The sequence below is a fragment of the Takifugu flavidus genome, chromosome 2 (assembly GCF_003711565.1).
Source record: "Takifugu flavidus isolate HTHZ2018 chromosome 2, ASM371156v2, whole genome shotgun sequence".
Lineage (NCBI taxonomy): Eukaryota > Metazoa > Chordata > Actinopteri > Tetraodontiformes > Tetraodontidae > Takifugu > Takifugu flavidus.
The window spans coordinates 776,352-791,603 of NC_079521.1; the positions used below are offsets into that span (position 1 = coordinate 776,352).

Consider the following 15,252-nt stretch of genomic DNA (forward strand, 5'->3'; position numbering starts at 1 on the left):
GAGTTGAACCCCCACCCTCTCGGAGGGTGTTTTTGACTCGTCTCGACGCTGAGGGACACTCAGTTTGGGTCTTCCTGCTCTGTGGACGTCTTGAGGTGGTTGTAGTGAAGCAGCGAGCAGGCGTCCTCAGAAATGGCGGTTTTATTTGTTGGTTAAAATAAACTAACACTCAGACTTGGTTACACTCTCCCCACACGGGACGCCGGGCGAAACGCAACAGCCGTTTATCGATCTGCGTCTCCTGATCTCAGCGGGCACTCGGGCACTGGCGGCGGAGGAACGGCGCCACGGCTTCGGAAAGAGACGTGCGCTCAAACGTGAAGGGAAGCAACTGGAGGCGGGATTAACCGGGGGCGGGCGGGTGGGTGGGTTAGGGTTAACCATGCAGAGAGCAACCGACCCGTCCCTCAGCTCTCTGGGTTTCACCCCCCAATGCAAATTCACAGTATAATTCTGCAGGTTACCTGAAGGGAACGCCCACCTCTGGGAAGCTCCGCCTCTGCTCATTAGCATTCCGGCTATTCACAAAAAGAAAAGCAACAACAGCAACAGTGTTTGGGATGTTTGGACCCCCCCCCCCCCATCCCCCCGGAACGCTGGCGTCACACACAACAACCAGGACACTTAGCAAAATTTAAATACAATAAGAACCAGAGAACACGACTTAAATAAAGTTACAAAAATATTGGTTATGCACCAGGCGTATTTACACGGGAGCTCCTGGGAGCGCGTTAGCGTCCTCGGTGGACGAGGACGGAGGGACAATGGCCCGTCCCACTGAGAGATGGGTCTGTGCAGGTCCTCCTCACCCTGCAGACACCTGGTTCTGAAGCGGCCCACTCCCGAGGCCTCCTGCTCAGGGTTCTGTTTGGTCCCGCGTGTCCGCTCCAGCTTCCTGTTCCCTTTTATTGCTTGGACGTGAAGGATGAGCAGATGTGAGCGGCTCCCGTCTGGGCCCGGTTATCCCAGCAGGTCAGGCTCGGTTCTGATTACTCCCTCAGAGGGTCAGTGTTTGTTCGCAGCGCCGCTCCGCTCACTAATGCGGACTCTCTGAGCTACCTCAGGTCACAATCTGACATTTATTACAACAGAACTATGTTATTACCGACTCAGAACCGACAATAGTCTTCAGGTCGGATCCTTTGCAAGTGTCCGACCCGAGAAGCTGAGCTGGAGGCCAGAAGGAGGAAGATCTGTTGAAGGTGATGGAGACCCTGGGCCCGACCACCTGAGGGGGAGGAGTCATTGCATAGTCTGGCTGAGCTTTGCTCCGCTTCCGCTTCCGGACTCACAAATGGTCAAACTTGTGTTTTAAGTAGTCTATCATGACTTTAGCAATGGGCAGGTCCTCCAGGGACTTCAGGCTCTGCAGGCCGATGCAGTGGCGGATCTTTATTCGACAAAAGTCCTGGAGAGTCCGAGGCTGCCCTGGAAGAGCAACGAGACATCGGTTACACACAGAAAGAGGACGATGACATCACAGCATTCCTGCTTATCCCAACCCCAACGCGGCTTTACGGTCAGAACCTTTGTCCTGATGGAGCCCGTTTCGTCTGCATGTCCCTGTAAGGACCCCGTAGGCAGCGTCCAGCCTGGACAGAGCCTGTCCACCCTCGGACCACAACACGTCCTTTCAGCGAGGAGTCCAGGGCCCTTCAGGTGAAAGGGTAACGCTGATACCCCGAGAGGTGCTGCTGCTCCACATCTGCTCCCTCCTAAAGTCTGGATCAGCTACACGTCGCGTGAAAGGAGCCGGCGCTCCGGGTGGGGGGAGCCCTTGATGCTGGCATGTGAATGGAGCAGGAGCTAGCTGGCGGACATGTGATCTACTGGGGGTGGCCGCCTCTGAAAGCAGGAATCAGCACGCCGCTCTTTGATATCAAACTTCAGACGGCCGTGGAGGAATGCGGCCCTTGTTCTCCCGGTATCACCATGCTCCAGGTAGGGGCTCTCATGTTCCTCCTGTCGGGAACGGCTCTGTGACTAAACCCACACCACCTCCCTGCACCCCTCCGACCCCCGCAGCACCTTCAGCTGTTCACTACACACGGCTTTAATCCACCAAACAAGAGCTTTTTGAGAACGTGGAACAGGGGAACGTAAACCTGTAGTCTAGGTCCAGGCTGGTTAAACAGAGCCTGAAGAGGTCACCTGTCCTGCATCAGTCTAGAGGAGGAGGAGGATCATGTGAGGATCATGTGAGGATCTGGTTCCACGGTGCCGGGGGCTCCTGTCACTCTGACCTTCAGCTCAGGGTGGAGCGGGTGTTGGTTCTGGACCCCCCGGCGCCGGGCTCACAGGCATTCATCCTCCGCCAGGTTGAGGCAAGAGGCAGGAAGACATGAGGCCCGTGGTCCCGCCTGAGCCCAGTTCCTCGCTGTTCTGGACCAGAACCTGGAGACCGGGAGCCTACGTAGCCAACAGGCTACAGCCAGAGCCCGGGCTCCTCGGTGCTGACTGGGCCCCCCCTCACTCAGCTTTGTTCTGGGGGTTTTCTCGGAAACTGTTTAAAATCGAATCGCACTAAATAAAAACGCAGTTATTTCTTTTCTAGTCCTCTAAATATCGACGCCAGAGCCAAGGAAAATTACTGGGACGTTCATTGGGATGGTTGCAAAGGTATCTGGAGCATTTAAGGTTGCCAGGCAACAGGATGGGGGTGGGGGTGGGGGGAGTGTCTGACCTGTGGCTGGGTGTGTGAGACTTACTCGTAACCTCCTGTAGGAAGTCCAGACAGGGCCGGCTGACCCCAGACATGCTAACAGACAGGGCCACCGGGGTCTGGCCCTCATAGTTCCTGGTGTTGGTGTCAGCCCCGTACGCGTACAGCATCTGTGCACACAGCGCGTCGTCCCTCAGGGCGGACAGGTGCAGGGGCGTCTGGCCGTCCTCCAGGCGCCCCAGGTTGGTGTCCGCCCCCCTCTGCAGGAACATCCGGCAGTAGGAGTGGTTGCCTTTGATGACGGCGTAGCGGAGCAGGAAGCCGTTCTGGATGTCGATGTTGGCGCTGTGGTCCAGGAGGATGCGCACGCAGCTGGAGCGCTCGCGGATGATGGCCAGCTGCAGCGGCGTGGTGCCTTTGTCGCTCAGCGGATCCACCTCCGCCCTGAACTCCAGGAGGAGGCGCACGAAAGAGTCGCGGCCGTAGTGGGCGGCCACGTGCAGCGGCGTCCAGCCGTCGTTGCTCTTGGCGTTGATGATGTCCCTGCGGTGCTCCGACTCCAGCATGAGCCGGGCGATGCGTGCCCGGCCGTGCATGGCGGCGTAGTGGAGCGCCGTGAAACCGCCGATGAAGTCTTTCACCGTGGGGTCGGCTGCAGAGGAGAGCAGAGGCAGGTCAGACAGAGCAGCCCCCCACCCCCAGGTGAGCTAACCACGGCCAATGACAGCAGCCCCCCACCCCCAGGTGAGCTGACCACGGCCAATGACAGCAGCCCCCCACCCCCAGGTGAGCTGACCACGGCCAGACGAGCGGGTCGAGGGGCACCGGAGGTGCTGTCAGAACCTGCACAGCAGGAATGACCCCCAGAAAGGTTCTGTGCAGCCCAGCACCCGCTCAGAGCTGGATCAGCTCGCCCTCTTGAATGAATGGCTGTCCCTCCGGGGCAACGGCGCCCTCTAGCGGCGGGGATCGCACTGGCAGCAACAGGAAGCTGCTCTGCAGCATAAACAGAGCGACTCTGACCTCCGTGTTCCAGGAAGACTCGCACACATCGCTCCTTCCCTTTGGCGGCGGAGAAGTGGAGCAGCGTCCAGCCGTTGGCGTCGCGGATCTTGGGGGAGTAGCCCTGCTCCAGCATCCTCCTGACGGTGTAGACGTCTCCTGCTGCCACTGCGGCCTGGATCTGCAGCTCCTCGTGGAGCTCAGGGTTCCTCCTGCAGTGATGGTTCAGCATCCTGACGGGGTCCACAAGGACAATTAGGTTGAGGATAATGAAGCAAGACATGCAAGTTATTACTATTGTTAATATGAGCATGCTGGGAGTTCAAAGGTTTAAAGGAGCCTCATTGACCCGTCGACCAGGTCCATGAGGAATAACTGAGCTAAAACCAGGTCCTCACACCGAGGCCTTCAGAGCAGCCCCCCAACCCCCTGGGGGGCCACTGCTCATCAGCAGGTCAGGGTTTGGCCTGCAGGAGCCATGGAGGCCTTCAGGTCTGCTTCAGGACCAGACTGGATTCTGACAACCGACACATCAGGGAGAGTCGCTGGGCCGGCCTCCAGAGGTGCAGATGGGATGTTGGCGTCACCAAGGACACCCAACCAGCTCAATCTGGTCTGGACCACATCAGGGAAAGGCTCCAGGACCAAGGCCCCTGAAGTCCTGGGCTTCCCAGCTGTCTGGCATCCTGCTGCCATCCCAGTCTGGCCCCAGTGGCTCCAGAACCATCACCCTGGGGCCACCAGTCAGGATCTGGGTTCTGGACCACAGGTGAAACCTTCTCTTGAGCCTCACGTGTGGGTGGATGATGCCGTCTCTCCCTGCAGCACCACGGTGGTCCGCGGCTGGACACTGAGAGGATCAAGGACAGTCTGTCCCCGTCCCCTCACGAGACCTCCCAGAGGCCGACTGCCTCGGCTCCACTGCCATGAGGGGCGCTGCAGAGGTTAGCTCCATGCTAACGTCGCAGTCGTCTACCTGTCCGTCCGTCTGACCGACGCGGGGATTCAAATACTCAGACTTTAAAGAAAGATTCCACTGAAAGTTTGATCACCAAGCACTTTCAACCTGCAGGAGGACACCTTGGACAACTTAGGAGGACATTTCTTCCTTTCTTAAAAACTATCTGACTCCCAGACGGAGGCGTGTAGCTGAAACGCGCAGGTTAATAGGTCCGAGCTAGCTTCTGCCAGGATGTTCTTCCTCCAGTATTAAAATCTAAAAACCCACCTTTTGACAATGTGAAGGGACGAGCTTCTCTTAGTCATAGCGGAGCAGCATCTGCAGACACAGCTGCACAGTCAAGGTGAACGAGAACCCAAAAGGTTCTGCCTCCAAAGGTTCTCCTGCACCTGCAGATGAAGGGGACAGACACGTTACTCGGGGCTCACTGATTCCATCAACTGCCCATTAAAGAGGACTCGCTCTGTCACAAACAAACAAACAAACAAACAAACAAACAAACAGACAAACAGACAAACAGACAAACCCGCTGTTTTGGCCGAGGGAACCAACCATTAAAAGACATAAAAGTATCCGACAATGACGACAGTAAAGAGCCGGTTGGGCTGGGAACAGAGCGGAGGAGCTGCTGGAAAAGCCCCGAGATTCAGCCTTTATTTATGTCGGCACCCATGCTAACGCTCATTAGCCTGGACGCTAACTAACTCAACGGCGACAGCTCGCTAGCTCCTGTTAACATTCAGCTACGGGGAGGATTCCGTGGATATAAAGGCAGACGGGCCGGGCGATGGGTGATACAGGTGAATAACTGTGGAAATGCACAAGTACCTTACAACAAAGACTTACTTGACACTGAGGCACCGTTTATCTTAGCCAATCAGCTTCGAGAAGCTAAGAATAAGAGTTGTCCGAGATTCATGTTGCCGTCGCTAAACGCAGCGTTAAAATGCTTTTTAAAAGTTCACTAAAAGTACGTCTCTGTCACGCTGAGCTTAAATTATCCCTTAATGTTTTAATAACAAAGTCTGTGTGTGGGGACTCCAGTTGACCCCAGCAGTAAATACATTGAACTTCCGCCCGCAGACCTTCAGAATAAAAGCCCGGATTCCAACTTGAACCTATAAAACGTCAATTTCAAGATGTAACTCCACAAACACCTTTCTCCTGAACCATATTCGCTGCTTCCTGTATGCTGATGGACACAAAAATGTCCATTTTACTCCGTCTGACCAACTCCAGGAAACTCTAAAAATGCCAGACACGTCCCGTTGTCCGTGATTACATGGATATATCTGGGCAGCCTCATCCCACCCAGTAGCCCTTAAGTCTGACCCTTGACCTGCAGCTAGTTCAGACCCACCAGGAATGATTCAAAAAAGGGGGCACACAGAAGGCTTCGGAGGACCAGGGACCTTTATAGTGGTGGAACACTGAAGTCCTTTAGTGACACAAGAGACAAACTAAAAAGAAACATTTCAGACTGGATGTGCTCACTTTGTATCCAAGTGCATCGTGGACATTTCAACAAAGATCTGTACAAAGAAGCTAAATTAGTGACGATTCAGAAGTCGGGAGAAGATCAATCACGAATCTCAAAGGGTACCAAATGTCCGTATGGACACTGAAGAGGACAAAAACCACGACTGATACGTGACAAAGGCTGATTTACTGGTCACATCACGCTGATCAGTGGATCCTGAGGTGCATCTGAAGCAACACCAGGTGTGTATTTAGGCAGCAAAAGTGCCCCCCCCCCACACAAATGACTGGTTTTATTAGGAAACCTGCTCCCACAGAGATACAAAGAAGAGAGCACCATGAGTCAAAGAGGCTTCTGGTCCAACAGGAAGGATGGGTGATGGTTCCTGGGTTCCTCGGGGCCACAGGCTGATGGTTCCTCGGGGCTCCACAGTTCTCCTGAAACCCTCCGCAGGTCCGAAGCGATAGAAACAGGAAGCAGCTCGTGTCCATCACAGCTCCTGTTTGCGGGGAGCAGCGCGCTTCTGTGGCTCCGCCTGGCTCTTCTTTTTAGCGCCGTCCTTCTGAGCAGCCTTCCCCGGGAACACTTGGCCCTCCACCGTCACATCCACGCAGCGCTCCTGGGACACCAGGAAGTCCTTGACCTCCCAGGCCACGCTGCCGTCGCGCAGCATGAAAATGACCCTGTTGGAACCCACCACGAACCTCCAGAGGGGGAAGAGAAAGACAGAGAAGGTCACTTCCTGGACCACACCCGTCTGCTTGGAATGGTTGCTAACAGATTAGCTTCATACCTCTGGATGTCAAAATTGGCGTTGAAGAGGCTGCCCTGCCACAGGCCGGTGATCTCCTCCGTTTCCTTCTCGGTGGGCTCGCCCGACACCGTGGCGAACACCATCAAGGTCTTGCCCTTCTTGGACAACTTCAGCAGCTCTTCGGGCTTGGAGGGGTCCACTTTGGAGAAGTCGATGGGAGGAGGAGCCCTCTTGTGCTCAGGGAGGTCCCCCTCCTCGATGTCGTCGTCCTCCTGCGGCACAGAAGCACATCGGTCGTCACTATTGAGAGGAGGCAGCCAGCTCGGACCCTTGCCCTGGAGGACCGGCCCCACATGAAGGCCACAGACCTGAACACTCGGCCCCACGTGAAGGCCACAAACCTGAACACTCGGCCCCACGTGAAGGCCACAAACCCGAACACTCGGCCCCACGTGAAGGCCACAAACCTGAACACTCGGCCCCACGTGAAGGCCACAAACCTGAACACTCGGCCCCACGTGAAGGCCACAAACCTGAACACTCGGCCCCACGTGAAGGCCACAAACCTGAACACTCGGCCCACCTTCAAGCTCGTAGCTGAGTTTATATTAGCGACTTGGACTCACTTCATGTTGGATGTTGGAGGGACGCCCATTCAGAAAAGGGGAAAAACAGTTTTGCTGCTAAGTGGAGTTCAAAAAGAAGCGGGTTTTTTATTGGAAATAAACTGAACGTGGAGCTCTTGAAAAGTTTGCATCGAGGAACAAAGTCAGGACAATGGAGAGGCTGTATAACTTTAACGAGCCTTGTGTGCACCTGGTCCCCGGTAATCAGTACCCAACAGTGACCCAACTCCTCCACCAGGGGCTCCTTTACCAAAGAACATCACCGAGAGGGACATGAAGCTGCGGCTGGAGACGTTCTGGGTGGAGATAATGGTGTAAAACAGCTGTAGGTTAGCGGAGGAGCAGCAAGCGACCCACCTCCCACTGCTCCAGCAGCCGCGCCATGTCCGCGTCATTGTAGTCTCGGATGTCCTTCTTCTTCCGGGGCTTCTCTTTGCTGTCTGCGGCTGAATTTGAGAGGAAAAGGGCGCAAAGAAGCAGCAGCAGCAGCGGCGGCGGCCGCAGCGACCGTCCGAGCACAGGCGACATCTTCACACGCGCTCCTCGCTCATTGGCTCTGACCACTTCCTGTCACGAGACGCCGGGGGCGTGGCCAAGCCGCACACCGGAAACAGACCCCTGGTGACGGTTTTCAAAATCAAGCTCGCTCATGAGTTCCCACCGGATTTTAGAGTTATTTGAATTATGACATCATGTTGGGCGAATTCAAAACCGTTTAAGGAACCATAAACGTGCGTCTTTCAGACACATTGTTTGCTATTATTGTACTATTTAATTTAGAGAATATATTATAGGTATTCCACTTAAGCAAGAAGCTGACCATGTAGGACCCAACATTTAGGCAGGACCACACAGGGTGGAGGTACTGTGCTGTCCAGCAGCATGGCTGTAGCCCCTGGAACCCTCCCCACGGAGAAACACAGGCTGCAAAAATAACCAGTTACCTTCAGGAGGTCAACGAGCTGAATTCAAGAAAGATTGATTAATAAATAACTTGAATGGCTTTTTTCTGGTCACAGCTTCCTTTATAGCCAATTAAAATTTAACCTGTAGTGCGCTCGCGAATAGTACTGGATTTAAGTATCACAACAGCGAAGCCCTAACATAAAACCTGACGCCTTTTGTTTCCATTGAAGTGCTCTTAAGTGGTCTGAAGTGTTTTAGGGGATTCACACACAAGAGGAATTGCTGCTGTGCTGAATACAAGCAGGAAAAATAGTCGTAAATCAGTAACTAAACCACAAATCTTAAGTGGTGTTGTAGTGTGCATGCTTATAGCAACAAATAGCTAAAATGTGGTTGACAGGTAAACTAGGTGTCATTTAAATCCAACCCTGTGATGCTGCTGATATGATACTATCCGTGATAAAGCAATCACCCCCCCCCCCATTCCGAAACGTGTGCGACAACGCGGTGCTTTTGTTTTGAAGCACTTCCGGGCGCCGTCTCGCTAGCGCTAGCTTGACCAACGTGGCCCCTCTGCTCGGGGGCTTCAGGGTGACAGCGCTCGGCCAAAGTCTCTCCGGCTCCCGGAGTCCTCGATCGGCCCGGAGCTTCCGCTCGGGTAGAGTCCGGATCTGCGTTGAAGGACGCGACGGAGCGTCAGTTTCCAGCAATGAGCCGCCCGAGTCCCTCCAGCAGCCGTTCCACCGCGACCACACCCTCCCCGCTTCCTCATAGTCCCGCAGCGGGAGCGCGCAGCCCCGCGTTCAGTCTGCGGGAATAACGGCCGCTTTTCCTGCGACGTTCACGGATCCCGGCCGGGAACTTTTCCACAGGGGTCGTGTCGAGTTCCGCACATCGGGTCTGGGGTTGATATGAGCAGCGGAGCTACCCGGGGCCGCACGGACTTTGCTCCCGAGTTAGGTCGCGGAGGAGTCGGCTACGCGTCCGATGGGAGCCGTCGTGGTGGATCCCGCCGTGGCCCATGTGGAGGTGGCCTAAAGGACGGCTCGGTGGACTTTAACCAGGGGGACTAATGAAACCATGGTGCCGGAGCGACCCACCAGGCTGTACGCGATCCAGAAGAGCTGCTCGGGCGGCGCCGCATTCGTCAGCAGCTTGAGGCGGACAGGCCGGGCACACGTTTCGGGAACTATTCGGACAACATGTCGGTGCTACTTCGGGCCACTGGACACCAAATGATGCCTTCTAAAAGACAGATAAGACTCCAGCCGGGCATGTTGCTTGAAGACACGGATATTTAACTTTATTTGAGTGGTTTTCAGGATGCACTTTGCCTGCTAGGAGGCTGATGATTTCGATATGAACCTGTGAATTCTGAACCAGTATGGACCAGTATGGTGACGAGACTGACTGCTGGATGATGTGTTCAGGGCATTTACATTAACCGAGTCGGAACCGGGATCTGATTACACTGAGTGTTAACAAGCTGTGGGGTTTATCGACTGTTGAAATACTAATATTTGAGCTTTTTTTTTTATGGCGGGTTAGTTTGTTCCAGCAGAAGTGACAGCAGCAATCAGGGTTTCCTCCTCCTACATGTTTACATTGAGAGCAGGGGTGGTGCGTGTTGCTGTAGGATGTATAGCTTTATACTCTGAAGGACCCTACAGCAGCCCGGGGGGCCAGCTCCAACGCTGGCATGTTGGGAAAGTGTTGAGAAGCAACATGCAGCGTGCTCCACTGGTCAACTAACTAGCTGAACCCTTTAGGAAGAACAATCAGACCCCCCCACCCCCCCCAGCCCACCCCCACCCACTACTATGGCCACTGGTGGTTCTGGTAAATCGTCCAGCGAGGGATCCGGGAACGCGGCGAGCTGTGGGCTACAGCACAGGAAGCGCCTGTCGTCCATCTGCGACACGTGCAAAGGGAAGATGCAGCTGGTGGCCGACCTGCTGCTGCTGTCCAGCGAGACCCGGCCCGTGATGACCTCGGAGGGGGCCGCCGTGGCCGACACCTTCGAGCAGTGTCGCGACACGGTCATCGCCAGGACCAAGGAGCTGTCCATCCTCACGCACGACATCCAGAGCCAGCTCAACATGGGCCGCTTCACCGAGGTGGGAGACCGGCTTCTGGAAATGACTGACTTGGTGGTGTCCCTGACCGAGTGCTCGGCCCACGCCGCCTACCTGGCGGCCGTGGAGACCCCCGGCTCCCAGCCCTGCCTGCCCGGCCTGGTGGACCGCTACAAAGTGACCCGGTGTCGGCATGAAGTGGAGCAAAGCTGCAGCCTCCTGCGGGTCACCGGCCTGCAGGACCTGACCCCGCAGCTCCTACTGGAACTGTCCCAAAACATCTCCACCAACCTCAAGACTCTGACGGACATCTCATCGCTGGCGAGCGACCGGTCCAGGGACCGCTTCGCCAAGGACCAATTCAAGTTGAGCGTGAAGAGTATGAGCACCAGTGGCACGGCCTTTCTGGCCTGTGTCAAAGAGGTGAAAACCCAGCCCAGCGAGCTGACCAGGAACCGCTGCGTCCTGTTCAGCGCTCCTCTGGTCCAGGCCGTCAACGCCCTGGTGGGCTTCGCCACCGAGCCTCACTTCCTGGGCAGGGCCGCTAGCATCTGCGCGGAAGGCAAGGGTGTCCAGACGGCGGTGTTGGGCGGGGCCATGAGCGTGGTCTCGGCGTGCGTCCTCCTCACTCAGGGCCTGAGGGACGTGGCCCAGCACCCCGACAGCAGCTCCAGGATGGCCGACTACCGCGAACGCCTTCGCAACTCGGCGTGCGCCGTGTCCGACGGCTGCACGCTGCTCTCACAGGCCCTCCGGGAACGCTCATCTCCACGGACCCTCCCGCCGGTCAACTCGCATTCTGTGAATTAAGTCTGGAACACGACGTCCTGCTCTTTGTCCAGAACCCACGTAACCAAAGAGACTCACTGGGAGCCCTCCTGTCCTTCAGGGTGTCAGGAGGAGTATCACAAGGCCGATGGGGGAACACCTACTACCACTGCAGGGGCCTGCGTCTAGAACCTAAACACCGTGCTAGGGTTGTGCTCAAACACCACTGTGAGGTTCTGTGCGCGGCACAGGTGCACGGCACAGGTGCACGGCTCCGCCTCGAGGAGAAGAAGAACGCAGGATTCTGACTCCAGAACCAAAGCGCCAGCTCCAGGGTACCGGGTCACGCTGGATGTGACCGCCTGGGCCCGACAGCTGCGTGATCCACACCCTTCACACCTGAACCTTTTACCTCAGTTTTAAGTCAAAGCAGCAGCCGGGATCCTGATGATGAAGATGAGGATGAAGATGAGGAGGATGATGGTGATTGGCCAACCACATGCTGTATGAGAAAGGGATTTTTGCATTGTTGGGGTAAAGCTGCTGTGCGTTTGTGTCTCATATACTGTATATTTACAGACTTCATAGTATTTGAAAGTGTTTTGCATGTAAGGAGTATTTATTTCAACTATTAAAACATTTCTGCTACTTCCTTGTCGGACCCGACTGCTCTGTTCCGCCTGTTCCGTCCACTTTCAGCTCTGAGTGATTTACCCACGGAGACGAGAGACGTCGTTTTTTCGTAGTTTACTTGAAGTTGCAGCAGATTTTCAGGCTTTTTCACAGCGACGCTCCGAGTTACTGCTGCCGTGAAGAGGCGGACCCCCGCGATAGAACCCGCCCGGAGCTCCGCTTCGCCTCTCTTCACAATCACCGTCAGGTTCTCCCAGCTGAAGATACTGGTGGCCGGTCCCAACGAGGAGGCCTCGTCCTCCCCCAGCTGTCTGGCCCACAACAGGAAACCTACAGCTGGACTATCAGGAGTGGCTTCCTCCTCCTCCTCCTCCTCCTCCTCAGGATGGCGTGCCGCTCATAACCTCAGGCGAGGTTTCGCCCATTTCCTGCTGCAGGAGGGAACCGTTGCTGTCATCCCCCCAGAGAGCTTCATCACTGCTGGAGCGGCAGCAAATCCAGCCAATCAGCTGAGAGTTCCTCACTAACTGTACCTGGGGGGGGGGGGGGGGCTTCCTGTCGGCCTGGCAGGGTTGTCATAGTAGCTAAAGAAAAGTGATCCTGGATATTGAATTTTTCAGGAGTTGGGTGGATTAAATGACCTTGTCGTGGGGTCCTGTAGAATTCATCTGAGCTCATTTAAGACAGAACTCCTCTTCTTTGGGTCAGTGGTGTAGTTGCTCGAGGTCCGGTTGGTGATTCCCCTAAAGGCCCGGTAGAGCAGGCCCTGGGGGGCCACCCCTCTGGGGCGAGAGCATTGGGGAGCCCTGGAGCACAATCACCTGACTGGAGCCTGGAACAGGTGGACAGTGAGGAGGACATGGGATATGTCCTGGCTGCTTCGTTTCAGGTGTCCTCACAGAGACGTCTGCACCTGCATCTACGTCTGCCGGGACGAGTGAGGCGACCTTTGACCTGTAGGTCGGCGTCTCTATCCGCTCTCCTGGAGGGGCGAATGTTTCAGAGCCACCATGGGGACAGATTCTAGACTCATTGGACAATATCCTCCTTGTAACGAGCCTGTTGCCAGGAACCCCCCTAGGTCCCTACTTCCTCTCCAGACCCGCCCATGCTGCCTATTGTCCTCCAACAATCACCAGTATTCAGCGTCTCTACTCAGCAGCAACGGTCAGACGGTCCTCAGGAGACCCCCCCTCCATGAGGGGGACCTTCTCAGCGCCGCTGTTGACGCAGCAATGACCACATCAGGTGACGGCCACACAGTGGTCTAAACAGGGAACTGGTTCACACCCAGTTTGGGCTGGAACGCACATGAAACAAAGAAAATGAGTGTTCATTAAAGGAGTTATTATCAATAAAAAGCTGGGGGATTAAGGAGCTGTTTCACATTACTGAAACTGAAACTGAAACTGATGTTTGTGGCTGTGAGCCTGGAGGGGGGGCAGTAATAACAATGTAATAATGTAGTAATGCAGCTGAGTTACAAGACAAAGAAGAAGAACATTATTATTATTATTATTATTATTATTATTATTATTATTATTATTATTATTATTATTATTATTATATTATTATTATTATTATTTAAAGCACCTGAAATCAAGCCTGGTGCACAGAAAGTAAAACACGCTCTGATCTCAACGACAGGGGGCGCTAAAGGAAAAGACTTGTTGACAGACAGATGGTAACACCGTTTATCCCACTACTACTACTACTAGTGCTGTTACTAAAACTATTACTAATACTGCTGCAACTAATACTACGACTACTACTAATACTACTGCTGCTACTCCTGCTGCTACTACTAATACTACTACTGCTACTACTAATACTAATACTACTGCTACTACCACTACTGCTGCTACTACTGCTACTACTACAATACTACTGCTACTACTGATACTCATACTATTGCTACTATTATTGCTGCTACTAACACTAATGCTGCTACTACTACAATACTACTGCTACTACTGATACTAATACTATTGCTACTACTACTGCTGCTACTACTGCTGCTGCTAATACTGCTACTACTACAATACTACTGATACTAATACTATTGCTACTACTACTGCTGCTACTACTGCTGCTGCTAATACTGCTTCTACTACAATACTACTGCTATTACTGATACTAATACTACTGCTACGACCACTGCTGCTGCTAATACTGCTACTACTACAATACTACTGCTACTACTGATACTAATACTATTGCTACTACTACTGCTGCTGCTAATACTGCTGCTACTACTGCTGCTACTACTACAATACTACTGCTACTACTGATACTCATACTATTGCTACTACTGCTACTACTACTGCTACTACTACTGCTGCTACTACTACTACCACTACTACTGATACTACTACTACTACTACAATACTACTACTACTACTGACAGTACTACTGGAGCTAATGCACAACTGCCTGGAGGTTTTATTATGGGATGGCTGTGGCTGGAAACAACAATCCAACCTTGTGTACAAGAATCTAAACTGGGTCCACCCCAACAGCGAAGGAGCAGCTTGGACCCAACTGGAGTTCTGGATCCTCCCCAGCAACGTCCCCATCAGGACCGCGAACACAGCGGAGAACAAAAATATCCAACATGTCTGAACTGACCCCAGGAACCAAAGCCTGTCGAGGCCCACGGAGCCATGTGAACCGGTTCAGGATGAGGACCAGCGCAGATGATCACTGATCCACCTTGGTCCTCCTGACCAGGACCAGGACCAGGACCGGGACCACAGAGACGCTTTTCATGCTCTAAAACACACAGAGGCTGGACCGTCATAGCTGTGGGCACACGGACACACAGGGAACCTTGTAAAGTTCCAAAGTAGGTGTGAGGTCAGGCCCAGTTAAGAGAGCTGCATTTTCCTCTGTGGAGCAGGGGGAGGGTCAGAGGCTGCTGCCCCCTCCAAGCAGAGAGGGGAGGAAAAGAGGGAGGAGAAGGAAGAGGAGGAGAGGTAGGGACACGCTCGGCAACCGGAGTGAGGGAGCCAGGCTCTGAGCAGCACATCGCTTTCACCTTCATCTTCCTGTTGGACTCAAGCCATCATCTGGATCCACGCTGGAGGACAGCACCAGTCTCTACGGTGAGCATCTTCTGGAGAAATATGAGGTGTAAGAGCTTAAAATGAGCCTTTCAGTCCGCACATGTGGCGCCCAGAAGCTCTAGGGTGTGTTTTCACTTCTACACGTGGGTCCTTCATGATGGTGAAGCTCCCACAGCACAGGCTTCCTCTCAGGGTCACTCCTGACTCCCACAGCAGAAGACAAATCCTGCTCCAGAGGAGGAACCCGACCCGTGTGAAGGGGTGAGTTTGGACCGGCTGGAGCTGCTTCGTCCACCCCCAGTGGGACCCCAACAACGCTG

The 15,252-nt window shown here is 54.2% G+C and overlaps 3 protein-coding genes across 3 annotated transcripts; 1 reads left to right on the top strand and 2 right to left on the bottom strand.

Annotated features, from left to right (window-relative positions):
- Window positions 1-126: 126 nt before the first annotated feature.
- On the bottom strand, window positions 127-5,868 carry asb7 (ankyrin repeat and SOCS box containing 7). Its single transcript, XM_057025078.1, has 5 exons — window positions 5,472-5,868; window positions 4,893-5,014; window positions 3,686-3,897; window positions 2,709-3,314; window positions 127-1,428 (listed from the first exon to the last, which is right to left on the bottom strand). Exons 2-5 carry the CDS (start codon window positions 4,928-4,930, stop codon window positions 1,289-1,291), a joined length of 996 nt encoding a protein of 331 aa, XP_056881058.1. The 5' UTR covers window positions 4,931-5,014; window positions 5,472-5,868; the 3' UTR covers window positions 127-1,288.
- Window positions 5,869-6,020: 152 nt separating this feature from the next.
- Window positions 6,021-8,048, bottom strand: mesd (mesoderm development LRP chaperone). Its single transcript, XM_057025080.1, has 3 exons — window positions 7,843-8,048; window positions 6,899-7,131; window positions 6,021-6,809 (listed from the first exon to the last, which is right to left on the bottom strand). Exons 1-3 carry the CDS (start codon window positions 8,011-8,013, stop codon window positions 6,596-6,598), a joined length of 618 nt encoding a protein of 205 aa, XP_056881060.1. The 5' UTR covers window positions 8,014-8,048; the 3' UTR covers window positions 6,021-6,595.
- An 863-nt stretch (window positions 8,049-8,911) lies between these two features.
- tlnrd1 (talin rod domain containing 1) lies at window positions 8,912-11,882 on the top strand. Its single transcript, XM_057025076.1, has one exon. It carries the CDS (start codon window positions 10,212-10,214, stop codon window positions 11,274-11,276), a length of 1,065 nt encoding a protein of 354 aa, XP_056881056.1. The 5' UTR covers window positions 8,912-10,211; the 3' UTR covers window positions 11,277-11,882.
- The last annotated feature ends 3,370 nt before the right edge of the window (window positions 11,883-15,252 follow it).

Excerpts from the sequence above, each read along its gene's own strand:
- asb7 (XM_057025078.1), bottom strand. The coding sequence starts at position 4,930 with ATGACTAAGAGAAGCTCGTCCCTTCACATTGTCAAAAG. Across the intron at positions 3,898-4,892 it reads TCCCTTCACATTGTCAAAAG|GATGCTGAACCATCACTGCA; the intron begins GTGGGTTTTTAG and ends GGACCCCGTCAG. Across the intron at positions 3,315-3,685 it reads AGTCTTCCTGGAACACGGAG|CCGACCCCACGGTGAAAGAC; the intron begins GTCAGAGTCGCT and ends TCTCCTCTGCAG.
- mesd (XM_057025080.1), bottom strand. The coding sequence starts at position 8,013 with ATGTCGCCTGTGCTCGGACGGTCGCTGCGGCCGCCGCCGCTGCTGCTG. Across the intron at positions 7,132-7,842 it reads GGCTGCTGGAGCAGTGGGAG|GAGGACGACGACATCGAGGA; the intron begins GTGGGTCGCTTG and ends TCTGTGCCGCAG. Across the intron at positions 6,810-6,898 it reads GCCAATTTTGACATCCAGAG|GTTCGTGGTGGGTTCCAACA; the intron begins GTATGAAGCTAA and ends CCCCCTCTGGAG.
- tlnrd1 (XM_057025076.1), top strand. The coding sequence starts at position 10,212 with ATGGCCACTGGTGGTTCTGGTAAATCGTCCAGCGAGGGATCCGGGAAC.